Here is a 27193-nt window from a genome sequence, read left to right on the forward strand (position 1 = left end):
AACCTTGAAAACATGCTAAGTGAAACAAGCCAGGACAAAAGGACAAAAGGACAAATCCTGTATTATTCCAGTTATACGAAATATCTAGAATAGGCAAATTCATAGAGATAGGAAGTAGATTAGTGGTTACCAGGGGCTTGGGGGAGGGGAAAATAGGAAGTTATTGATTAATGGATATACAGTTTTCTGACTAGAGTGATGAAAAAGTTTTGTAAATACACAGTGGCGGTGGTGGCAGAACACTGTGAATATAATTAATGCCACTGAAATGTATGCTTGAAACGGCAAATTTTATGTTATATGTATTTTATTACAATATGACGAAAAAAACAAAGACATATTGACCTTCAGTATCATAAGAGGAGCTACTTAGCTGGAGAATGTACCTGTTGTCCTTAGGAAAAACAAAACAACCTGTTTATATACAGGGATAACTATCTGATTAAGTTTTGTTCAGACCCTGCTAAGGATGAATCTGCTTTGAGCTGCTGATTGATGCCAGCAAGAAGACTGCAAGAAAGTGGCAACTGGCAGGAGCGTGGATGTGTTTACTTTGCCTTAAGTCTCAAGGTGGCAGAAGGATTTAGCCAAAGATTAGGCTAGATGACATCATCCTGGAAGACTGAGGGACAATCCTAACAAAACCTAGCAAAAGCAAGTAAAAAAGCCCTTGCTTTACTGACAAGACATATAGACTCATGAAATTGTAACTCTGATTGTCAACCTTAAAGCAGGTTTAGCTCACCAACCCTGGATTCCATGTTAGTATTGGTTGCTTGCAAGTCAGTTCTTATGTTCTTATAAGATTGGAGGATTTGACCTAGGCTGAATAGAGCTCCCTTTGTAGCAAGGCCAAGATATATAATGTTAAAGTCAGGTCCAACATTACATCACTTTATCTACACATTTACTCAGAGTTCACAAAGCCACACACTACCCCAGTCAGTCTTATTTGGATGCATACACTCTGGCAGTGCACACCCCTTTGGGATATGCTATATGCAAGCCCAAAGAATTCACACTGTCACTTCCTAACCAAGGACTGACTTTCTGTGATTTTGTTTAACTTAATAGTGCTTTTTAGAACAGAAGTACTGTGCTGCTCAAGAGTACAGTTCAGCCCAGTGAAAGGCCAAACCTTATTACAGTGATGTCATTAGTAGCTAGGCATTCAAGTATGTCTCATAAAGCTGTGTACACAAAGTCGGTTCTTAGAACTAAAGCTTTGTTGCTCTTTCCTCCCTTTAAAAAAATTTTTTTTAATTGTGGTAAATATATAGGTAACAAAACATTTGCCATTTCAACAATGTTCACACGTACACTCAGTGACATTTATTATGTTCATTATGTTGTTCAACCATCACTATTAACTGTTTTTGAATTTTTTCATCATCCTTAACAGAGCAGCTCAGTGTCCCCCAAGAGCTGTGTGTTCCTCCTTCCTTTTGTTTCATCCTTTACTGCTCTTCAACTTAATAATTACCCTCCTCCAGAGGCTGGGAACAGGGACGAAGGCACGGTACCCTGCACTGTCTGCATAAATACCGTACAGAGCTGCGTATGCAATAGGCACTTGATAAATACTACCGGCTGACTTCTAATTGGGTGGCTATTGAGAGAAATCAGCATTAAAATGAGAAGTATCAATTAACGGGACAAATTATAAAATATACAAAAGTATCTTCTTCTTGTGAGAAGCCCTCAGATTTTAGATCATTTGGGAAAAATCCTCTAAGGGATGAGCTGCTTTCTAATCCTCAGAACGGTCAGTGTGTGAAGTTGAGAAAGAGAAGGTGCACAGACCGTGCTGGTTGACCAGGTGAGTACCGAAGCAGATGACATCTCCAACAAAGGTGAGCTTGGTATCTGGCTCAATGGCATGCTCTACAGTGACAGGAATATAATCTGCCATGCCTGGATGTCTCCGGTCCCAGAGCCCCACAAGTGTCACCCCTCTGTTCACAGCCTGAGCCACGTAAGTATAGTTCCTATTCCCTGGTCCAATAAGCAGCAGGTCATCTCTGAAAGTAAAGAGGAAAGGTAGAAATCTCTGAAAACTGCAATAGTAGGGAAACAGTTCTGGGGGCAGACCCTATCATAACATCTTACATTCAACAGCTTAAAAATTCAGGGTTCCACAATGGAGAGTAAGCAACTAGGGGCCAGGGATCAGGTCTGTTACATCTATTTGCACAGAGCCCAGTAAGGCTTTTGGATGGTAAAACTCCAGTTAGCTCTGCATGAGTCATTCTGTGGACTGGGACTTGACAGATACAAAACATTCTGAAACTTTCCTTCATTGAACAACTAATTACATTCTTTAACTGAGTCTGGTCTTTTTCCTATCTTAATGAAAAATAAAGATCAGATTCTGAGTACAGAATGTGAGAGGAATTTACTGGAGCTGCTATATAATACTAGCCTAATTTGTAAGATTTTTCCTACAGTGTTAACACTGTTCCCTTGACCTCCATACCTGTTCAGAGCCAGATAAAGGTGGGTATTGTGTGTGTGGAATTTCTCTCCGATGCTACTATAAAACTGAACAATGAAGGTGAGAGACATGCCCAAGGGGAAGGCTGAGAGGGTCCTTCCTGGGGCTGTGTACAGCTTGGGTTGGCTGCTCATTCGCAGGTATGTCACTGGTGCTACCTGTGGGAGACAAAACCTACTGGTACAGAGAGGATGCGTTAGAGAAAGCTGTGACCATATTCTGAGATTTATAATCAATGATAAAACAGGGTGGTGCTCCTCTTTCATAGAAAAAAAATAGCTCTTAATTTGAGATGACTTAAGTCACAATGAAAAAGAAATATGATAACACAGGGAATGGCTTTTTAATTATCAAAGCTGTGGGAATGTGAAGAGAAGCTGGAACTTTTTTGAGGAAAGGAGTACAATTCATCTGTTTTGTGCAGAGTGCTCAATATTACTGTTGCATAAATGATCATTTATCAGGAATACTACACATTGTATATTCACACTGTCAGAGATAGCTATGGTACAGTAAGTGAAGTACAGTTTTGAATACTAGCTTCATCATTTCATAGTCTCATTTAACTGTTCTGGGTCACAGATTTCTTATTAAATGGGAATAATAGGGTTTTTGTGGTGTTTAAAAGAGATAATATACAGGACCAACATAGTGTCTGGTATATAACCTGTTGCCATTGAGTTGATTCCTACTCATAGTGACCCTATAGGACAGAGTAGAACTGCCCCATGGGGTTTCCAAGGCTGTAAATCTTTACAGAAGCAGATTGTCACATCTTTCTCACGTGGAGTGGCTGGTGGGTTTGAACCATTGACCTTTCAGTTAGCAGCCAAGTGCTTAACCATCGCACCATCAGGGTTCCTTGGCTGGAATATAAACCCGTTTCCGTCAAGTCGATTCCGACTCATAGCAACCCTACAGGACAGAGTAGAATTGCCCCATAGAGTTTCCAAGGAGTGGCTGGTGGATTCGAACTACTAACCTTTTGGTTAGCAGCCAAGCTCTTAACCACCGCACCACCAGGGCTGGAATACAGCCTAAAAAAATCCTGTGTTAGAATGACTTACCTCTGAAGTCACTTCCAATTCTAAGTTTTTATAAATTTTGATAGCAACAGTTCTATATTCCTTCCACACCAGGCTTTTTGCCATAGCTGCTCAGAAGACAATCATACCAGTTTGAGGTTTATCTCCTTCATATCAAGGACTCTTTTTTTAATGTCCACTTTTACCATCCGTCAGTTTGTTGTACCATTTTGGTTGAGCACTGCTATGATGTTGGAAGCTATGCGACTGGTATTTCAAATACCAGCAGGGTCACCTATGGTGGACAGATTTCAGCAGAGCTTCCAGACTAAAAGAGACTAGGAAGAAAGGGCTGATAATCTACTTCTGAAAATTAGCCAATGAAAACTTCATGGATTACAACTGAACAGTGACAGACTTATTTGCTTTGAGAACATGTCAGCAGGAGGGATCAATTGCTAGAGGAGGATATCATGTTTGGTGAATGTTATGGATTGAACTGTGTCCCCAGAAATATATGTTGTAAATCCTAATCTCTATGCCTGTGGTTATAATCTCATTTGGGAATGGGTCTTGTCTTTGTTATATTAATTAAGCAGAATTAGTGTAGGGTGTATCTTGAGTCAATCTCTTTTGAGATATAAAAGAGATTAAATGAAAGCTAGCAAGAGAGATCAGGGAAGATTGATGCCAAGACACATGGAGGTCTCCAAGGAACAAGGAAGCAGAAGCTGAAAAGACAAGGACCTTCTCCCAGAGCTCACAGAGAGAAAGGCTTCCCCGAGCCAGTATTCCGAATGAAAACTTCTAGCCACCTAAACAGTCAGAAAATAAGTTTCTGTTTGTTAAAGCAATCCACTTATGGTACTTCTGTTATAGCAGCACTAGATAACTAAGGTAGAATTTGGTACCAGAAGAGTGGGGTGCTGTTCTAACAGATACCTAAAATATAGAAGTGGTTTTGGAATTGGGTAATGGGTAATGGCTAAAGACTAGATTGCCCTGAATAGACTGTTGATAGAATTATGGATGTCAAAGACGATTCTGGTGAGGGCTCAGAAAGAAGCAAGAAGAGCTACAGAGAAAGTTTCTATCTTCTTAGAGAATACATATAGCACCAGCAGAAGAATGTTGCTAGATATAGGGATGTTAAATGTGCTTCTGGTGAGGCTTTAAAAGAAAATGATGAATATGTGATTGGGCAATGGAAGAAGGGTGATGCTTTTTTTTTTTTTTATTGTGCTTTAAGTGAAAGTTTACAAATCAAGTCAGTCTGTCCCATATAAGCTTATATATACCTCACCACATACTCCCACTTACTCTCCCCCTAATGAGTCAGCCTGCTCCCTCCTTCCAGTCTCTCCTTTCGTGACGGTTTTACCAGATTCTAGCCCTCTCTACCTCCCATCTCCCCTCCAGACAGGAGATGCCAACACAGTCTCAAGTGTCCACTTGATACAAGTAGCTCACTCTTCATCAGCATCTCCAACCCATTGTCCAGTCCCTTCCATGTCTGATGAGTTGCCTTCAGGAACGGTTCCTGTCCTGGGCCAACAGAAGGTTTGGGGACCATGACTGCCGGGATTCTTCTAGTCTCAGTCAGACCATTAAGTCTGGTCTTTTTATGAGAATTTGGGGTCTGCATCCCACTGTTCTCCTGCTCCCTCAGGGGTTCTCTGTTGTGCTCCCGGTCAGGGCAGTCATTGGTTGTGGCCAGGCACCATCTAGTTCTTCTGGTCTCAGGATGATGTAAGTCTCTGGTTCATGTGGCCCTTTCTGTCTCTTGGGCTTATAGTTATCCTGTGACCTTGGTGTTGTCATTCTCCTTTGATCCAGGTGGGTTGAGACCAATTGATGCATCTTAGATGGCCGCTTGTTAGCGTTTAAGACCCCAGATGCCACACTTCAAAGTGGGATGCAGAATGTTTTCATAATAGAATTATTTTGCCAATTGACTTAGAAGTCCCCTTAAGCCATAATCCTCAAACCCCCGTCCTTGCTCTGCTGACCTTCGAAGCATTCAGTTTATCCCGGAAACTTCTTTGCTTTTGGTCCAGTCCAGTTGAGCTGACCTTCCGTATATTGAGTATTGTCCTTCCCTTCACCTAAAGTAGCTCTTATCTACTAACTAATCAGTAAGTAACCCTCTCCCACCCTCCCTCCCTCCCCCCCGTAACCACAAAAATATGTGTTCTTCTCAATTTATATTATTTCTTGAGATCTTATAATAGTGGTCTTATACAATATTTGTCCTTTTGCATCTGACTAATTTCACTCAGCATAATGCCTTCCAGGTTCCTCCATGTTATGAAATGTTTCACAGATTCGTCACTGTTCTTTATCGATGAGTAGTATTCCATTGTGTGAATATACCATAATTTATTTACCCATTCATCCGTTGATGGACACCTTGGTTGCTTCCAGCTTTTTTTTTTTTTTTTTATTAAGCTTCAAGTGAACATTTACCATTCCAATCAGTCTGTCACATGTAGGTTTACATACATCTTACTCCCTTCTCCCACTTGCTCTCCCCCTATTGAGTCAGCCCTTTCAGTCTCTCGTTTCGTGCCAATTTTGCCAGCTTCCCTCTCTCTCTATCTTCCCATCCCCCCTCCAGTCAAGAGTTGCCAACACACTCTCCAGTGTCCACCTGATTTAATTAGCTCTCTCTTCATCGGCATCTCTCTCCCCCCCACTGACCAGTCCTTTTCATGCCTGATGATTTGTCTTCGGGGATGGTTCCTGCCCTGTGTCATCAGACATTCTGGGGAGCATTGTCTCTGGGATTCCTCTAGTCTCAATCATACCATTAGGTATGTTCTTTTCCTGAGAATTTGGGGTCTGTATCCCATTGGTCTCCTGCTCCCTCAGGAGTTGTCTGTTGTGTTCCCTGACAGGGCAGACATCGATTGTGGCCGGGCACCAACTAGTTCTTCTGGTCTCAGGATAATGTAGGTCTCTGGTTCATGTGGCCCTTTCTGTCTCTTGGGTTCTTAGTTGTCGTGTGACCTTGGTGTTCTTCCTTTGCCTTTGCTCCAGGTGGGTTGAGACCAACTGATGTATCTTAGATGGCCGCTTGTTGGCATTTAGGACCCCAGGAGCCACAATTCAAAGTGGGATGCAAAATGTTTTCATAATAGAATTATTTTGCCCATTGACTTAGAAGTCCCCTCAAACCAAGTTCCCCAGACCCCAGCCCCTGCTCCGCTGACCTTTGAAGCTTTCACTTTATCCCGGAAACCTCTTTGCTTTTAGTCCAATCCAATTAGGCTGACCTTCCTTGTATTGAGTGTTGTCTTTCCCTTCACCCAAAGCAGTTCTTATCTACAGATTGATCAATAAAAAGCCCTCTCCCTCCCTCCCTCCCTCCCTCCCTCCCCCCTTTGTAACCACAAAAGTATGTATTCTTCTCCGTTTTTTCTATTTCTCAAGATCTTATAATAGTGGTCTTATACAATATTTGTCCTTTTGCAACTGACTCATTTCGCTCAGCATAATGCCTTCCAGATTCCTCCATGTTATGAAATGTTTCAGAGATTCGTCACTGTTCTTTATCGATGCGTAGTATTCCATTGTGTGAATATACCACAATTTATTTACCCATTCATCCGTTGACGGACATCTTGGTTGCTTCCAGCTTTTTGCTATTGTAAACAGAGCTGCAATAAACATGGGTGTGCATATATCTGTTTGTGTGAAGGCTCTTGTATCTCTAGGGTATATTCCGAGGAGTGGGATTTCTGGGTTGTATGGTAGTTCTATTTCTAACTGTTTAAGATAACGCCAGATGGATTTCCAAAGTGGTTGTACCATTTTACATTCCCACCAGCAGTGTATAAGAGTTCCAATCTCTCCGCAGCCTCTCCAACATTTATTATTTTGTGTTCTTTGGATTAATGCCAGCCTTGCTGGAGTGAGATGGAATCTCATCGTAGTTTTAATTTGCATTTCTCTAATGGCTAATGATTGAGAGCATTTTCTCATGTATCTGTTAGCTGCCTGAATATCTTCTTTAGTGAAGTGCGTGTTCATATTCTTTGCCCACTTTTTGATTGGGTTGTTTGTCTTTTTGTGGTTGAGTTTTAACAGAATCATACAGATTTCAGAGATCAGGCACTGGTCGAAGGGTGATGCTTTTTATACAGTGGCAAAGAGTTTGTCTGAATTCTGTTCTAATGTTTGATGGAAAGTAGAACTTATAAATAATGAACTTGGATATCTGGCTGATGAGATTTCTAAGCAAGATCTTCAAAGGGCCATACGATTTCTCCTTGCTGCTTATAGTAAAATGCGAGAGGAAACAGTTGGACTTAAAAATGAACTGTGCAAAAAGAAAACAGAACTTAAAGATTTGGAAAATTCTGTTGTACCATCTAAGGACACATGTCCTAGAATGTTCACCAAGGACATGGCTACACAAGCCTGTGACTTATGGATCTAACCTACTACCACAGTAGAAAATCCATCAGCTTATACTGAAGGGGACAGAGAAAGAACAAAAGGAAAGAGCTCTGTCTGCCTCTTGGAATTTTACAGGCAGGGAATAGGGCAAAGGAGCTATATCTGTTGTCCTCTAAGAAAAGAAAAGGACCATCCTTGGAGCAGCTTGGAGATCAGAAGCAAGGGAAGACTGGCCTTCTCAGTTTCAAAGGGTGGGGCCATAGTCTCCTAGATCTCAAAGGGTGGGGCCACAGTCTCCTAGATTTCAAAGAGTTGGATCTTTGCCAACTCGGTTCTGGAGTGTGGGGCTGCTGTTAAGATGTGCCAGGGGGATGGGGCTGATGCCTAAAACTGAGGGGACAGGAATTCCATGCCCAAGAGGTAGAAGAACAGGGCCCATTGGGACCAAGGGGGTGGGGTCTACACTCAAATGAACTAGAAGAATGGGGTCTCCTAAGGCTGAGGGAACAGAGGGCCTGGAAGACGGAGGTGAAGCCCAGGGCCAAGGGGCCTCCACCGAGAATTCAGAGGGCATGGCCAACACCCAGAGTCTGGTGGGCAGGGCCACTGACCAGATGGTCTCACAGAAGAATGGATTATTTTCAAGCCTTGAGAGCTAATGTAATTTATTCAGCAGGATTCTGAACTTGCTTGGTGCCTATTATCCCTTCTTTCCCTCTAATTTCTCCCATTTTTAATAGAAATGTTTACCTTCTACTTGTTCCACTATCATACTTTGGAAACAGATAACTTGTATTCTGGATTTCACAGGTCCACAGATAAACAGAAATTTTACCCCAGATGGAATATGCCTAAAATATCCCTCATATTTAATTTAGATGATTCAGAGGATGAGATTTTGGACTGGGAGTTGATTTAAAAATTTTGGGATGATGTGATGGGGTGAATGTGTTTTCCATGTGGCAAGGACATGAATTTTAGGGGCCAAAGAGTGGAATGTTATGTTAATGAGGCAGGATGAGTGTAGTGTGTATCTTCAGTCATTCTCTTTTGAAATATAAAAGAGATTAAATGAAAGCTAGCAAGAGAGATGGGGGAAGATTGATGCCAAGACACATGGAGATCTCCAAGGAACCAGGAAGCTGAAGCTGAAGTGACAAGGGCCTTCCTCCAGAGTTGACAGAGTGAGAAAACCTTCCCCTAGAGCTGGTACTCTGAATTTGGACTTCTAGCTTCCTAAACTGTGAGAAAATAAATTTCTGTTTGTTAAAGCCACCCACTTGTGGTATTCCTGTTATAGCAGCACTAGATAACTAAGACAGAATTTGGTACCAGAAGAGTAGGATGCTGCTCTAAAAGACATCTACAATATGGAAGTGGTTTTGGAATTGGGTAATGAATAGAGGCTGGAAGAGATTTAAGGTGCCTAATAATAAAAGCCTAGATTGCCTTGAACAGACCGTTGGAAGAATTATGGCTGTCAAAGGCATAACAGTCTAGATAACTAAGACAATGCAGTAGAGGGCCAGAAGGGGCAAGGGAGACCCTTGGCAAGATGGATTGGAATAATAATGGCAATGAGGGACTCAAGCATGCTGGTGATTTTAAGGATGGACTGGGCAACATTTTGTTCTGTTATACATAAGGTCACGATGAGTCCAAGTCGACTCAACAGCGGCCAACAATAACATCCACTTTAATTTGATGGTTTGTCACCATGTTAAGATTTGCCTCATCTTACAGGTTCATTTTTTATTTTCAGAGAAGTTTCTAGTTCTTGCAAAAGGAAATTTGTCTTTAAGACCATGGTATTCTTTTTACTCTTTTGAGTAAGTCCCTGAACTCACCTGAACCCCAGTTATAGTTGTTTGGTTGACTCCAAAAGGTTCTACAGAAGTGACTTCCAACACAGCAGTACCTGCAATGGAACCAGCTTTCAGGAGCCCTTCACCATCCTCCTCAATGACGGATGAATTAGGGAAACACTTGAGAACACGGGAACTCACAAAGGCGGCTCCTTCCCTAAGAAACAAATGGAGCAACTGGTGGCTTTTGAGGGCTCCGTTTGACCAGAGAGAAAGAAGGAAAGTTTGTTAGGACCACTGTTAGAAGTTGTAGTATGAGGAAACTGCTTACCATTTTCTAGGTTGTGTGCTTATTTATTCCTCAGGTAAAAGTCTGCCTTTGGATCATGCTTATCTCTTTAAACATCAAATCTATTAGGTATGTATCATCTAAAAATTATTCGGCCACAGAAATGAAAACAGGTATTCAAACAAATATGTGTACATGAATGTTCAGGGTAGCACTATTCAAAATAAGCAAAAGGTAGAAACAACCCAAACGTCCATCGGTGGATGAATGGATAAATAAATATTCAGCCATAAAAAGGAATGATACATGCTACTAACATGGATGAATCTTGAAACCATTATGCTAAATAAAAGAAGTGAGACACAAAAGGTCGTATATTGTGTAATTCTATTTACATGAAATGTCCATAGTAGACAAATTCATACAGTCAGAAAGTAGAGATTAGTGGTTCCCAGGACCTGGGGGAAGAGAAGGATAGGGAGCGATTGTTTAGTGGGTGTGAAGTCTTCTTTAGGGGTGATGAAAACGTTCTGGAACTAGAACATTGTAAATGTACTAAATGCTACTGAACTGTACACTTTAAAATGGTTAATTTTATGTTATGTGAATTTTACTACAATAGAAAAAAAAAATTATTTGGGAGTTAGAAATCACCTAGAAGGTGAGAGTAGTTCTTTCCATGTGCAATGTTTTACTGAAGGTACTTAAAGTTAGAACCTGGCCCTTATTCCTCTCCATTCTCTTTTACCTGTTGGTCTGGAGTTTTAGCTGAGAATTCATAGGCATTAGGATTTGCTCAGCTTGGCACTCTGGATTGAAAAGCTGGAGTTTCTCAAACACCTATAATGAGAAAATAATGTGTTTCTCATTTTTGGAAAAGACAAATGATGATCTTTATTCACATATGGACTTGAGTATAATAACCCCAGAGGGATTACATGTTAATAAGTGCCAACTACAAATCAACAGTCTGCCTAACTTCTAATTAGACTAAAATCTTCCACACTACTCCTTTCTAAAATGAACAAGGCACTTAAAACATATCTAGGTATTGTAGAATATATAACTAAGTATTAGCCCCACCTCTGACCACCAAGGACTAGGCACGTGACGAAGTTCACACTAACCACATCCTCCGTATTACTTAGAGATTACATACAAAATAATTTTGAAATTTCTCATTTTAACTCTGGTAACCTGAAGAGAGATTTGGGAACAAAGAGTCTAAATATTAAATTAGCACTGATACTATACAGGTCTCCCATATCCTGTACAATGCTCTTTCTTCTACCCAACACTGAATCAGAGAACCAAAGTTGAAATAAAGAAGAAAAAACCGAAAAAAATAAGTCCCAAATTTAAAGGAAGAAAAATTTATTTGTCCCACATAAATAATAAGCCTTTCTTCTGAATTGTAAAAATAGGGAAATTTAGCTTTTAGCCTGAGAACTACTAGAGAAACTATTCATATTCTTAAACCTTACCAGAAGTAGGATTATATTTCATCCTACCTGCGAATATACCTAAATGGACTATATCATAATATCTATGCTAGGCAGACCAGCTCAGAAATTAATCCTTGAGTTCATAGTATGGGGAGTTGAGGCAAATGCATGGGCTACAGTTTCTAATGTCAATACTTACATAGAAGTAGTCAGCAAGAATGGCAAAGACCTGTTCTGGGGATCCTTCCAGCAATCTTTCTCTATCTCTACCCAGACAAAGTTCTTTGTGGATGATAAGAGAATGTGACTTTCTTCTTCTTGATTTACAAAAATAAGATTTTGGTTTGGGGGCTTACCAGGATCTGAATTTCATCAGATAGTTCCAACAAATTCCCCTCAAACTGCCCAGAGGAACTGTTCATACAGTGAACAGTGACTTTGATATTGGTCCGACCAGCTGCTTTTGTGTGGACAACCATGGCAAAGTTATTCTCTACAGGAAGCTGGAGAAAAACCTAGACAATAAGGGGATCAATTAAGAAATATCCAGGAGGAAATAGCATGCCCTTCCCTCTTTGCTGTACAATGAGGAAAATGTATTTGGAAATAGCTATCTAGAACAGCTAGAGTACAAGACAGTATTTTCATAGTTATCTCTTTTCATATTCCCAGCAGCATGTAAAAAAAAACAAAAACCAAACCCATTGCTATTGACTTGATTCCAACTCATAGCGATCCTATAGGACAGGGTAGAACTGCCCCATAGGGTTTCTAAGGAGTGGCTGGTGGATTTGAACTGCAGACCTTTTGGTTAGCAGCTGAGCTCTTAACCACTACGCCACCAGGGCTCTCCAGCAGCATAGTTACTTCTAAAGTTTGAACCTCTGTTTGTAGGGCTCAGTAATTCTGGCAAGCTTCCTTAAGATTCTTATGTTATCTTGAAGTTAATTCACTGACAGGAGGAGAATGAAAATGAAGGAAGGGGTTTCTGTAGTGGATTCAGGCAGTAGAATTTAAGATGTGAAAGAAGTGAGGCAACCTACTCTTGAGATTCTAGGTGGTAGGTAATGAGGAAGAGAACAGGAAAGGGAAACTCATATTTTAGGACTATCCTAAAGCTGGTTGACTATCTCTTCACTTCCCTCACACACCATTCCAGTCTAGACTAGACAGGGAGGGTTAGAACTTGACAGATTTCTGGTAATAGGGAAGGTAAGGCCAACAGTAAGGCAAAATGTTTACCATTTTGGCACTTGTTTCATGCCCTCTCTCTCCTGCATTCTTGCAGTCCAGAGCTCTCAAGACCTTCCTTCTAGCTTTGTGACTCACACAGAGTCCCAAGTCCCAAAATCATCTTTCCCCCCTTCCCCATGTAAAAACTCCCATTTTCTTTGTGCAGTTATCAATCGTCTGGAAAAAAAAGTCTCATGCTAAAGAATGAGTAGCTTGTAAGTTGTTTAATTCAAGGGAACCTCTAAACCAAACCCGTTGCCTTCAAGTTGATTTTGACTCACAGCGACCCAACAGGACAGAGTACAACTGTCCTATAGGGTTTCCAAGGCTGTATTCTTTATGGACGCGACTGCCATATATTTCTCCCACGTAGCTACTACTGGTGCATTCGAACTGCCAACCTTTTGGTTAGCAGCCAACCGTTTAACCACTGCACCATCTGGGCTCCTTAGTATATCTCTATGTGGTGGCATTTCCACAGTGTAGGAAATCTACCCTGTGGGGCATAGAGACCTTTCTACTGCCCGTTTCATCACCCAATTTAACTATGCTAGGTCTGAGGCAGGAAAAGAAAATCTTTGTATGGCTCTCAATCATTTATTCTGCTAGAGGAGAGAGTTATGCTTTATTTAAGAAAGGTAACGGAAGAAAGAAGTAGAAGAGAAGCTATGGCCTAGACCATCCCCTGCTTTCACATGATCCCTATTTGGTATTCAAAAAAAAAGCCAAATCCCTCTGCAGAACTGTACCAAATATCATTCCATCCCTCCTCAATTGCAAGGACTACCAGGCTTAGGAAGACGTAACCAATAAGATTTTTTTAAGAAGAGTTTCAAACAGATCTTTGCTTTTTCCAGACTTATCCTCTTTTCTTAGTAACTGATTCCAGAAATATCCTCTGAATTCTAGCTCTTGTAATTCCTCTGTTCTCTCCCAGGGTGTAACTCTAATTCTTTGTTCTCTTGGGCACTGAGCTATGACCTACTGGGTACCTTGGCTCAATATTTACCTTCTTCCTAAGATAAAGCCCAAACCTAAGTGGTTGCCACTGTCCCCAGACCACCTTGGGTAGGTTCCATCAAGCTGATGATCAGGTAACAGCACTGCGAACTAGGTAAGGTTTGTCAGCAGCATCCACCTTTCTTACTGTTAACGTCAACTGCTCTTCATACAGCACAAACATGATTAATAATATAATTAAATGTATCTGAACTTGCTAGAAGATTATATTACATATTTAAACTCTATGCATATAGACTTTATCTTCAAAATGTGCTACTTATATAACATAGTCATCTACTCACAAAAGCAACCATATTAAAGGAAACATTGCTTTTACAAATTCTTTCCAGCAAAGTACATTCACAATCATATGGCATTTCTGAGTACTCGTACTTGGATTTCTTCATTTGATCTGCAGCTTTCCACAGTTCACAAAACAATAGGAAAAGGAGATAAGCAATAATGTCGTGTAGCTTAGAATTTTGTCAGTCTAAAACTTGCAATGAACTAAAATAAATCTAATATCAAGATCCCTAAGGTAATACAGGCGGTCCCTGGGAACAAGACGTTTTCCTAACTGTGTAAGTCAAACAGATGCATACGGTTCTCAGTTAGCCTTAATTTAGTGCAGAAAAGGCTCAAAGCCTTTCAAGAATTTAAAAGCTGCACATGCAGCAAGTGAAGGTGATTGTGATGAAGCATTTGTTGCACATAGTGGTTGGTTCCATCGTTTCAAAGTGAGGGCAAATTCATATAACACTGAAGAGCAAGTAAGCTGGGCTGCTAACCAAAAAGTCATCAGTTCAAAGCCACAAGTCGCTCCTTGGAAACCCTATAGGGCAGTTCTACGCTGTCTTATAGAGTTGCTATGAGTCAGAATCAACTTAACGGCACCTAACAACAATACCGAGTTGTCTGTAAGTCAGACATTCATAAACTGGGGACTGCCTGGATAAAAAACAGATAAATTCACACCTCTGAATGCCTGGGCACTAGATCCAATACATCTCGTTTGCTCATGGACCAGTGGAATGTGAGCCCAGGTTTGGCACTGCTGAAGGAGAAAGGAGTCTGAGTACTGGTCACTCCCATGACATAAACTGGCATCTGAAAAGAAAAAGGGGTATTGGTCTATACTATATCCCACCTAGCTGGCCTTATCAGAATAATGAACCAAGAAGTGAGCCCTCATACTGACCTTGGTAGCTGTGATGAGTCGAGTTGAAGCTGCAAGGATCCTAACAGCCCTTAGCTGGACAACTTCAACCTGCACTTCATCCTGCTCAACAGGGTGGAGAGCAGTGCTTCAAACCGGTTTGTTCCCGTTCAAACCCCTGCTGAGGATTTGCATTTCCATCCCAGCTATGCTGAATCAGAATCTACATTTTAACAAGGTCCCCAGGTGATTCTTATGTTTAATATGTTTTGAGAACCACTGCTCTACTAGCGGTTCTCAGAACTGGTCACTAACCAGCAGCATTAGGATCGCCTCAGAACTTGTTAGAAATGCAAATTCTCAACAAGGGTTTGAACCGGAAGAAACTGGTTTGAAGCCCTGGTGGAAAGCAAGCCTAGGCTAAGAGGGAGTGTCTGTAAGGCAGACAGAGATGCGTATGATAACTAGTTTGTTTTTGGCATTCAACAAAAAACCTTATGCCATAGACATATTCTTTTCTTTTTTTAAAGGATTCCTTAAGGACAGGAGTTATGTCTTACAACAATGCCAAGTACTCTGTCAGTTTTTTCCACTAAAGATTACAGGATTTCCATGCCTGGTTACAAGAATGCCAGATGAGGGGGACTAAAAGGATTTTTGTGGACTGTTGACGCCCATTTAATCACCACCCCCAACTCCCAATATGGTTTCTAAGAAGAAGGGTAGAAGTGGAGCAGAGCAAAGAACCCAAACCTGGGAGAACACGATGACTTTGCCAGTATCTTCGTTTACTGTCTGGATGGTGCCATGGACTACAGCTGTGCCAACCACCTTCCCTGTCACTTGCCCCCTCCGATTAACAACAGCCACAGTCTGATTACTGATGGAGAAGTGAATGATAGATTGGGGCTGGGGACCACCTTCAGACATTACCTGAAATTTAAACATACCAGTGAATGCCTGGAGCATGGGGAGAAGTCACATCTCTTTTCCCAACAATTTGTCCAAGCAACTTGACTTCATCTTGCCCCACTTCCCAGCCAGCATATCCCACAGCAAATCAAATGCACAAAAAATGCAAGTGCTGCAAATGATCCACAGGGTTCCACGGCATACTTCATACCACGTACATCATGGGCCAGAGAAAATATTAATTTTATTCTTAATCGGATCCCATTGTACTTGGCTGGGAGTAGACAAGAGGAGGCCCATAGGAAGGGTGTGTGCATAGGAAGGGTGTGTGTGTGTGTGTGTGTGTGTGTGTTGGAAGGGGAAAGAGGGAGGATGAGGAAAAGGCGTGAACCTTATTTCTCTGCCTTTAAGATCACCTGCATCATGTTAGTTGGAATCAGTGTCATTTTCTCCGGAACAAGTCTGAATGGAGGAAACACCTTGAAGGAGGAAACCAAAAGGATGGCAGTGACTAATTTTATAACAAAGGATCACACAGTTTATCCCAAGGAAAAAATCCTGATTATGTACGAAGAAGTTATACACAAAGATATGTGTTTTATCTATAAATAAAACTTTTTTTTTAATAGCACAAAATTGAAAATGACTTAGATGGGGATGTTTAAATAAGTTACATATCCATTTACTGGAATAAAAGTGGCCATTAAAATTATGTTTATGGTTAACTTTCTTTTTTACTTGTTTTCAAACATAAAAGTAGAACAGTATACCAATTCACAGATATCTATTGCTCAGCTTCAACGATTATCGACACATGGCCAACAATTAGTTTTTAGTGACATAAGACTTTTGATATAAGATTAAGGTGAAAAAAGCAGTATGATTCATCCATGTCTAAAAAAGCATATGAAAAAAATGAAGGAAATAAACCCAAATCTTAATAATAGTTTGCCTCTAAGTAGTGGAATTATAGGTGAATTTCATTCTGCATTTTATACTTTCTGAATTTTCCATAAGAAACATGTATTACTTTTTACAAGAAACAAAACCCAAAAATAAACTACATATTATAGGAAGTTAGACAACTATCATTTTTTCCAGTCAGATGATTTTCAACCTAAGCAAACTAAATAGAAAAAGATAAAAAATGCTAATTAAGATGAAGTACAGATTTTGGATGAGATAATTTCCTTACTTCAATTTGTCGAGGCGCTGATGTGAGTTTTCTCCCCATCTTGTCCCTGGCAACAGCCACAAGCGTGGTTTGTCCAATGGTGACAGCTCGAAGGATATAATTTTCAGAATACTCATCCTGTTCCCCCATTAGCCTACAAAAACCCATGTGTTTACAGGTGAAAGACATTCGGTTTTGAGAGTGGACAATACGTGTCTTTTCAGGACATTTAACGTTTTCTGTGCATTTTAACTCTGTTTATAGAGATCTGCCAGAAAGTAAATTTCCAGTCAAGAAAATTTCATGGTAATGGCAGAAGGCTCCTGAGGGTCAAAAACCTTTTCTAAGGCTACAAAGGAATAAGTGCAACATAAACATCGACTGGCAGAATTGCAAACACTAAATTGCCTTGGAATTCCCGCGTTTCCCCTTTCACAGAGGGGAATACCAGTACCTCTCTGCTTGTAAACATGTTTTCGAAGGTCCCCAAGCCTAAAGCACCCTGGAAAGGATAGGAAGTTAAATGCATCACTGTTCTTAATGGAGAGGACAATATACATTCTTTTATAGAAAAAGAGCTGGACTTAACTGTGAGATAAGATTCGTTCTCTTTAGTTTACCCAAGAGGCGTTTCAGAAAATGGAAATATTAATGAGACATGATTTCAGTTCCAGAACAAGACGTTTGAAGACCTGGAAGGGGTATTTTGTAGAGAGCCGAATGTGGGAAGAAAGTGTGGACTGAAAAGTACCATGACCAAAAAGGAAAGGAGACAATCTGAAATAACCTAGGGGAGAAGTGACCTGGCTACTTGGAGTGAGATTCTCATGACAGTAAGCATAGGGAGGAAGAAGTATTGAAATGGTACTCACGTCAGAGTCACAATGGCAGTAGCCAACTGCAGTTTGAGCTCCATGTTTCTAAAGTATTTATTTCGGAATGGGCGTTTGGAAGAGCCAAGAACCCTCACAGTCACTAAAACGGTTTTACTTATCTCAACCTAATTGTTAAAAATAAAAGGTAGATTTTAGTAAAGGTGTCTCATTCACCAAGGACAGTCTAACTCTTAGAGGGCAAACTTTATTGTTCATGATAAACATGCCTGGCCAGCCTTTGCTCAAACAAGCCTAATCTATGTGTACTATTTTAGGTTGTTCTTTAACATTCTATTTATTTTCATCATATTTAATGTTGGAATATTGTTTTTTCAGGGCAGGTATTTTTATTAACACCACCGACAGTTCTGGTATGTGCACACAATAACTGAGCAGAGACTATATTAAATGATACAAGGGATGTGAGAATGAAGCCTACTTCATTTATGAGATAAAGCAAACATCTCTCACCTTATCAATCAGATCAAGCTCCAGCTCTTGTATGTCTGACACTGTGAGGTGGGCCACTGCTGGACCCAGGAAAGCCAAGCACAGATCATAGACCTCCAAGGTGAGAAATCCAGGATGTAATGGAACTAACTAGAAGGAAGAAGGTGGTAGCTGGGTAAAGAAACAAATATGCTTCAAGCATAATCACAGCAACTATTTTCACCCAAAGAGGAAAATACATCTTACTTTCTTTGTCATGGGAACTCTCAGAGGTCATGTTACATGTTTCAAGCATAGCACAATATATAGCCTTAACTTGTGATATTTCAGTTCATGGCAAAACAGCTAAGTTTAACAAATAAACCAAAAAACCCAGTGCCATCGAGTCAATTCCAACTCAAAGCGACCCTATAGGACAGAGTAGAGCTGCCCCATAGAGTTTCCAAGGAGCGCCTGGCGGATTCAAACTGCCGACCCTTTGGTTAGCGGCTATAGTGCTTAACCACTATGCCACCAGGGTTTCCACTTTAACAAATACTGACTGACAAATAGCAGAGTTTAAGTTGATTGAATTCAAGTAGAATCCAACATATGTATCAGCTTTTTTTTTTTTTTTAATGTAGTTTAGATGAAGGTTTACAGGGTAAATTAGTTTCTCATTAAACAATTAATACACATATTGTTTTGTGACACCGGCTGCCAAACCCATGACATGTCAACACTCTTCCCTTCTTGACCTTGGGTGGGTTCCCCAATACTAGCTTTCCAGTCCCCTCCTGCCTTCTTGTCTCTGCCCCTGAGCTGGTATGCCCATTTAGTCTCATTTTGTTTTATGGGCCTTTCTAATTTTTGGCTGAAAGGTAAATCTCAGGAGCGACTTCTGTATCAAGTTAAAAGGGTATTCGGGGGCCATACTCTCAGGGTTTCTCCAGTCTCTGTCAGACCAGTAAGTCTGGTCTTTTTTTGTTCTACACTCTTCTGGAGCTCTGTCTGGGACCCTTTATTGTGATCCCTGTCAGGGCAGTTTGTGGTGATAGCTGGGTACCATCTAGTTGTGCTTGACTCAGTCTGTTGGACTTTGTGGTAGTTGGGGTTCATTAGTCATTTGCAGTAATCTTTCCCATGTGTCCGGTTTTCTTCATTTTTCCTTGCTCCAGATGGGGTTGGACCAGTGGAGTATCTTAGATGGCCACTCACAAGGTTTTAAGATCCCAGACACTACTCGCCAAAATAGGACGTAAAAGATTTTCTTTATAAACTATGTTATACCAATTGAGCTATATGTCTCAGCTTCTTAATTATGAATAGAGAATAGATTTCATGAAGAAAGCCAAGTTTGTTTATGCTGTAATTACCAGTAGGGAGAGAGACCCATTGAGCTGACTGATACTTTTATTTCTTGTACTAAAGCTCCTACCCAACAGCATTTTTTTTTACATCCTTCATCTATACATAGTGCCCCAGTCTCTCCTTTTTAAAAGGAAATATTCTGACTGAGGTAAGTTAAATTTCTTAAATCTCTTAGAAGGCAAGAAAATATATAATATGGCATTAAACCCACCACTACCTTCCAGTCAATTCCGACTTACGGTGACCCCATAAGACAGAATAGAACTGCCCGACAGAGCTTCCAAGGAGCGCCTGGCGGATTCAAACTGCCCACCTCTTGGTTAGCAGCCGTAGCACTTAACCACTACGCCACCAGGGTTTCCAATATTGTGTTACCGGTATTTTATTACTACAAGTCAACTAAAACCAAATCTTTTGGCATACTGACTCTAGAGTCAGCTTCATATTTTGAGTTGTCATATCCTGGCTGAAAACACTGTATACTCATGTTATAAAGTCAATAAAAACAAAAAAACCAAACCCATTGCCATCCAGTGGATTTGGACTCATAGTTACCCCATAGGACAGAGTAGAACTGCCCCATAGAATTTCCAAGGATCGCCTGGTGGGTTTGAACTGCTGACCCTTTTGGTTGGCAGCCATAGATCTTAACCACTAGGCAACCAGTGTATATTTAAATATCTACACAATTACACACTTCAAAATTTCTAGAAATGAGTTTTCTTTTAATGGAAATTTTATAATGAGATGTCTCCTATACAGTCTCTGTTTAACCAGAAGCAAAAACTGACCAAACAACAAAGAAAAAAACCAAACCCAGTTCTGTCCAGTTGATTCCGACTCATAGCGACCCTATAGGACAGAGTAGAATTGCCCCATAGAGTTTCCAAGGAGCACCTGGCGGATTCGAACTGTCGACCTTTTGGTTAGCAGCTGTAGCACTTAACCACTATGCCACCAGGGTTTCCAAAAACTGACCAGCAAAAAAAACAAAAACAAAAAACCTCACTTTTGGGTGAAGCATCTATGTCTATGTACGTCATAAAAAAAAAGGAGGGGTATGTTACTTTTGTAACAAGCTTCAGATACACAATGGAATTTTCCAATCATTCTTCAAAGAGTGAGTTTTGGCCTGAGATCATCAATCGGTGAACTCACCTCAACAGAGCTTTCTGCTTCCAGGTAAGTAATAGCGACAATATCCTGTTCACTGCTGTTGACTAAAAAATAACCAGATCCTTCCACAAGGCTAAATATTTCCTATGGAAAAAATAAGACAAACAATATTCCATTCCCTGTGGCCTGTAAATAATTTAAAACAAATAACTTATACCTACCTAATAGAGAGTATGGGACTGAAAGATTAAAGTCAATGGGCCAAAGACAAAATATGATTACTAAAGTAGAACTCTTAAGATTATTGCAAATAATTACTATATATGCATTATATATGTGATTTTTCAATACATGACTTTTTTTTTACTATACTGTTAATTTTAATAACCCAGTACTGTCCCTTCCAATATGATTACATTTAACTGAATCCAAACAGCTTCTACCTTTACATCGGGGTGGTTATAGATGGTGGCATTTTCTGGCAATACAGTTACATCATCCACCAGGAGCAGCTCCACAGTTGCCGACCTGGGCAAGTTGGAAAGTTCCTAGAAATATAATAAGAACCACGAAGGTGAACATAAACTTCTAATTTCTCAGCTCAATGAGGGAAGATTCTCAAGTGTCAAAAATAGAATCACAGAAGTGACAGTTCTTAGACTTACATCAGTTGTAAAACAACTCTAAAAGCAGAATCTTAAATTTCAGCTATTTAATTTACATTTCTTAATCCTGATTAAACAACAATCTTCATTCACCTTTGGACTTTTCATCTCTGCATAGCCCACAAAATTGACTCCAATGAGTACAGTTCCTTTTATCTGATGTACTTTAAGGATCTGATGACCTAGAAACACAGAAAAATACCCTGTGAGAAATGATAACATGTAGAATACAAGCGTCTCCAGAAAACCAAATCCTGCCCTAATTTTTTCCGAGATGGTGCTGTATTGCAGGGAGGAAAACACTGAATGGGGAAATACACAAGAAACAGAAAACTAGGTTTTGTGCTGGCTCTGCCATTATATTCCTATTGACCCTGAGCACCCACTTCACCTCTCTGTTTCTTTATTTGTTGAGGAGTGTGCCAGGCAAAATCTAGGTTTCTTTACAGACCTGATGCTATGTGAATTCAAAAATAGACTGACAACTGGTGTTTGGGGAAAATTTTGTTTGCATTACAAGTAAGAGTGAGAAATAGAAGGATAGTCTTTTGGGATCTTTCGTGCTTCTAAACTTTCTTTATATGTAAATGTCATGTCATTCCTTTACTCAAAAATTTTAAATGGCCACCTATTTCTTATTGGATCAAGTTCAAACTCGTTCAGCTAGTATTAGAAGTCTTCCATAATCTGACCTGCTTTACTCATTTGTTCTTTTTCCTTTTTAAAAACATTTAACAAACATGAATCTCCCACTTTATTTAGGCCAATTCTTATCTTATCCTCAACACATGATGATCATGCCTAAATCTGTGAAGCATTTTCTTATGTCACTAAATTCATTCACTCAACAAATATTCATTGGGGGTCTACTATATGCTAGGCACTATGCCAGGTAAGGAGCCCTGGTGGCACAGTGGTTAAGAGCTTGGTTGCTAACCAAAAGTAGGCAGTTGGAATCCATCAGCTGCTCCGTAGAAACCCTTTGGGGCAGTTCTACTCAGTGCTATAGGGTTGCTCTGAGTCGAAATCAACTCAACAGCAATGGGCTTCGGGTTGGATGCCAGGTAATGAGGATACAAATGCGAAGAAAACACAATCCTTGCCTTCAAAGAAACACACAGCTTAGCGAGCAGTGATTGTGAGGTAAACCAACCACTGCAGTACACTGTGGTGCTATTACAGAAGTATGTAAAAAGTACTATAAGAGCACAAGAAAACCAAAAACTTGTTGCTGTCAAGTCAATTCCGACTCATAGTGACCCTACAGGACAGAGCAGAACTGCCCCATAGGGTTTCCAAGGAGCACCTGGTAGATTCGAACTGCTGACCTTTTGGTTAGCAGCTGTAGCACTTAACCACTACACCACCAGGGCTTCCAGAGCACAAGAAGGAATGTTTATATAGACTAGGGAATGAAAGGACGGAAAACTGGATTCTCAGAGGAAGATTTCAGCCCAGTGAATGTGCAAAAGAAGGGTGTTCTAAAAATAAAGAACATACAACATATGGAAAGGAAGGAGGTACGCTAAGGCATGGTTGAGGGTCTAAAGTGGCTGAGTGTGAGAAAAATGTAAGGTATGCGTAGAGGAATGATAAGAGGTGAAGCCAAAGAAGTAGGCAGGGACAGGTATGCTAAACTATAACATATGAGTTTTATCCAGAAAGACAAGGGGAATCTCGGAAGACAAAAAGGTGACAGTATAGCCAGCCAGAGAGCTTTGGCATCAGAGATCTTGCTGCTTCATCTATGTGATGTTTTAATCTCAAGGCCTAACACCATGCCTAGAACATAGTAAGAACTCAACAAATGTTTGAGTAAATTTACAAAATGGGGATAATAATGTCAATTTCTCATGGTTGTTAGTTGTTAAAGATTGATTGTGTCCCCCCAAAGTATGTGTTGTAAAGCCTAACCCCTATACTTGTGGATGTAGTCCCATCTGGGTTTAGAGTTTTCCTTGTTATGCTAATAAGGCCATATCAGTGTAAAGTTGTCTTAAACCAATCACTTTTGAGATCAAAGGAGCAGATTAGGCATAAAAGCAAGCAAGCAGGAATGGAGGAAAGATAGATGCCACATGGAGATCTCCAAGGAAGAAAAGAGAAAGGATTTCCATCCAGGGTAGACAGAGAGAGCCTTCCCTAGGGCCAAACAAACCCATTGCCATTGAGTTGATTCTGACCCTATAGGACAGAGCAGAACTGCCCCATACAGTTTCCAAGGAGTGCCTGGTAGATTTGAACTGCCAACTTTTTGGTTAGCAGCCGTAGCACTTAACCACTGTGCCACCAGGGCCCCAAAAGCCAGTACCCTAAATTTGGACTTCTGGTCTCCTACACTGTGAGAGAATAAATTTCTGTTTATTAAAGCCACCCACTTGTGGTATTTGTGTTAAAGCAACAATAAGTAACTAAGTCAGAAGGATTACATGAGAAAATGTATACAAAGTACTTAGTGCTGCTCATGGCATGTCATGAGAGCTTAGTAAATAGTAGTTTAAAAAAAAGGGTTTTAAGAGAAATATTCAGATTTGTATTTTTGAAAGATCACTCTGGACAGTAGTGTGAAGGGTATATCATAGAGTAGCAGAGACACAATGAGATTAGATAGAAGGTTACTGTGGTAATCCAGGCTAGAGGTGATGAGGACATTAGTGATGGAGCTAGAAAGGAAGGAATGAAATCCAGAAATGTTCAGAAGATGATAATGATGCCATTTGGTGACTGACTGGTGGAGGTTATCAGGAGTATCTCTTTCTTCTCTACTAGTTTTTACATTGACTAACTGTATTATACTATTGGTCTTAGCGTTACATTGTCAAGCTCTCTAGTTAAGCACTTAAGCTTACTCTTTGGTCGTAAGCTCCTTGTGAGAGCTTGTGGGTTGTAAGCTCTTTATTTTCTCCTTGTCTAGTGTTCCTGATTTCAGTGAATGGTTCCACCATCTACCTGAATGCTCATGCTAGAAATCTAAGTTATCCTTTGTACCACTTTCTTCTTCACCTCCCAAAACCCATTTGTGGACGGTTAATGGTCTCCAGGGAATCATGCCTACTGTATCCATGCCCTTGTTGACTCTGGTTCTGGCCAGGTAACTTGCTTTGTAAATGGGACATCAGCAAATGTGATACAAGCAGCTGCTTGATAAGCACTTGCACATGAGGGCTTGTTGCCCTCTTAGAACCTCATCTAGTGCCTCTTGCCCCCTCTCTAAGCCATCTCACTCACCTCCTTTCAGCTCTTTCTTGTTATTTCCTCTTCCTACGACCCCCTGCAGGTCTCAGTTTAAAGGTTACTTTCTCAGGGTAGATACGTTATGTCCCTCTGTCATAAGCTCCCAAAGCACCTCGTAATTGCCTTTAAAAGCACCTAACACAACTGTAATGTGAAAAGTCTGGCTTCTCCAACCAGACCGTCAATCTATGAGGGCAGAGGTCCTGTTTGTCTCAGTCACCATCACATCTCCAGTGCCTAGTAGGGAGCTTTACATGCAGTAGCTGCTCAAGAAATAATATCTAATAAATGAACGATGTTTCCATAACATTAGGCAAGTAATAGGCAATCAATACGTTGTAAAATTAATTCAATTTTATGTTCTTGTGAGAAATGCTGGATCCTAGACCCAAGCTTTGCAAACAAAGATTACTTAGCATTATTTTTCTGAAAAACACAAAGATCAAAGATAATATATAACAAAACTAAAGGAAGACCTGCTCTCATGAGGAAATACTTAGTGCAAAGCCATTTAGCAGGTAAATGAAAGGGTCTGTAAATTTTCACAATACCATGTAGCCGGGTCTGCCCACTGCCATCATCCTTTGATACCATCTCCATTGACTTATAATCCTCAAAATAGGCTAAAGTTTCATTGAAAGATTTCCATTCTAGCATTAGTGAACTGAAATTATCAAACTTTCTCCTGTGTTGATCAAACACTGCCAGTTCCAGGACTGTGTCCCTCAGGCTTGACACAGGAATCTGCATTAAAAGAAAAGAAAGGTTTGAAAATGGATGATGATGATGGATGAGCAATATGACGAGCATAATTAACGTCACTGAATAGTACATGTACAAAATGTTGAAACGGCAAATGTTTTGTTACATATACATTTACCACAACTAAAAAAAAAGGGGCACAGGAAAAAGGAACATCAAGCAAAGAAAAGAAGAAAACTTAGAAACTTATTTTAAAAAGAGCAAGATACCCAAAGGCTCCTTGGAGTAACTACTGACTCCAGATCTGGGGCCAAAATATATCATCTGTGCCAGAAAGCAAAGAAACACACCAGACTCATGGGGCCATGTTAAGAGGACTGGGGACTGTGTGGCCAGAGATAAAATAATTTGAGCACTGAATATGTGAAAAAGTCATATTGAGGCACACACCCCACCCCAAAGGAAGAGGAGGAGGAATAAAGGTAAGGAAGTTCATACTAGAAAGCCTGGAATAGATTTGAATCCTTCCTTCCCTTTATTCACCAAACTTCAAAGTGCTGGTGCCCTCACAATACACAGTGGTGCCCAATGTGTACTGCATTCTTTCTTCCTCCATCCCTTCTTCCCTCCCTTTCACTCTTGGTATTTGCTGTTAGTTTTTGGTTTCTATATATCTGCTTATTTCATATAAGTAAGATCATACAGTATTTACCCTTTTGTGACTGACTTATTTCCCTCAGCATAAAGTGTTCAAGGTTCATCCATGTTATAACATGGATCAGGACTTCATTTCTCTTTATGGCTGAGTAGTATCCTGTTGTATGTATATACTACATTTTGCTTATCTATTCATCTCTTGATGGATATTTTGGTTGTTTCCACCTTTGGCTATTCTGAAAAGTGCTGCAATGAACATTACTGTACAGATTTCTGTTTGCATTTCTGCTTTCACTTCTGGGTATATACCTAGGATTGGGATTGCTGGGTCACACGGTAGTTCTATGTTCAACTTTCTGAGGAATGGCCAGACTGTACCCCTTTATATTCCCATCAGCAATGGATAAGGATTTCAGTTTCTCCACAACTTTGCCAACATCTATTGTTTTCCACTTTTTTAATCATTGCCATTCTAATGGGGGTGAGATGTTATCTCATTGTGGTTTTGATTTGCATCTCCCTAATGGCTAAAACGGAAACCCTGGTGGCGTAGTCGTTAAGTGCTACAGCTGCTAACCAAAAGGTCGGCGGTTCAAATCCACCAGGCGCTCCTTGGAAACTCGATGGGGCAGTTCTACTCTGTCCTATAGGGTCGGTATGAGTCAGAATCAACTCGATGGCAGTGGGTTTGTTTTTTTTTTGGAATGGCTAAAATGGAAACCCTGGTGGCGTAGTGGTTACGTGCTATGGCTGCTAACCGAGAGGTCAGCAGTTCAAACCGCCAGGTGCTCCTTGGAAACTCTATGGGGCAGTTCTACTCTGTCCTATAGGGTCACTGTGAGTCGGAATCAACTTGACAGCAGTGGGTTTTGGTAATGGCTAAAACAAGGAGCCCTGATGATGATGCAGTGGCTAAGATTCTGGCTACGAATCAAAAGGTCAGCAGCTCCTCCCTGGAAATCCTATGAGGCAGTTTCACTCTACAGGCAGTACTACTCTGTCCTACAGAGTTGGTATGAGTCAGAATCAACTTGACGGCAACAGGTTTGTCTTTAGCTTTTTTTAATGGCTAAAACTACAGCCTTCAATATGGATTACGCCTCAACATAAGGAAAACAAAAATCCTCACAACTGAACCAATAAGTAACATCATAATAAACAGAAAAAAAACTAAAGTTTTCGAGAATTTCATTTTACTTGGATCCGCA

General features: G+C 40.4%; 1 protein-coding gene across 1 annotated transcript in view; it reads right to left on the minus strand.

The window, feature by feature from the left end:
- NUP210L (nucleoporin 210 like) overlaps positions 1–27193 on the minus strand; it is a 145373-nt gene that overhangs the window by 23085 nt on the left and 95095 nt on the right. The window contains exons 17-32 of the mRNA XM_064282640.1: positions 25178–25370; positions 21486–21574; positions 21171–21275; positions 20770–20871; positions 18283–18411; positions 17809–17936; positions 16958–17090; positions 16179–16241; positions 15604–15783; positions 14893–14973; positions 14670–14801; positions 11816–11974; positions 10763–10854; positions 9768–9942; positions 2477–2652; positions 1804–2021 (exon numbers count right to left, since the gene is read on the minus strand). Of these exons, the coding sequence (XP_064138710.1) occupies positions 1804–2021; positions 2477–2652; positions 9768–9942; positions 10763–10854; positions 11816–11974; positions 14670–14801; positions 14893–14973; positions 15604–15783; positions 16179–16241; positions 16958–17090; positions 17809–17936; positions 18283–18411; positions 20770–20871; positions 21171–21275; positions 21486–21574; positions 25178–25370 (2155 nt within the window). The remainder of the gene's footprint in view (positions 1–1803; positions 2022–2476; positions 2653–9767; positions 9943–10762; positions 10855–11815; positions 11975–14669; positions 14802–14892; positions 14974–15603; positions 15784–16178; positions 16242–16957; positions 17091–17808; positions 17937–18282; positions 18412–20769; positions 20872–21170; positions 21276–21485; positions 21575–25177; positions 25371–27193) is intronic.

This window comes from Loxodonta africana, chromosome 3 (genome assembly GCF_030014295.1).
Source record: "Loxodonta africana isolate mLoxAfr1 chromosome 3, mLoxAfr1.hap2, whole genome shotgun sequence".
NCBI lineage: Eukaryota > Metazoa > Chordata > Mammalia > Proboscidea > Elephantidae > Loxodonta > Loxodonta africana.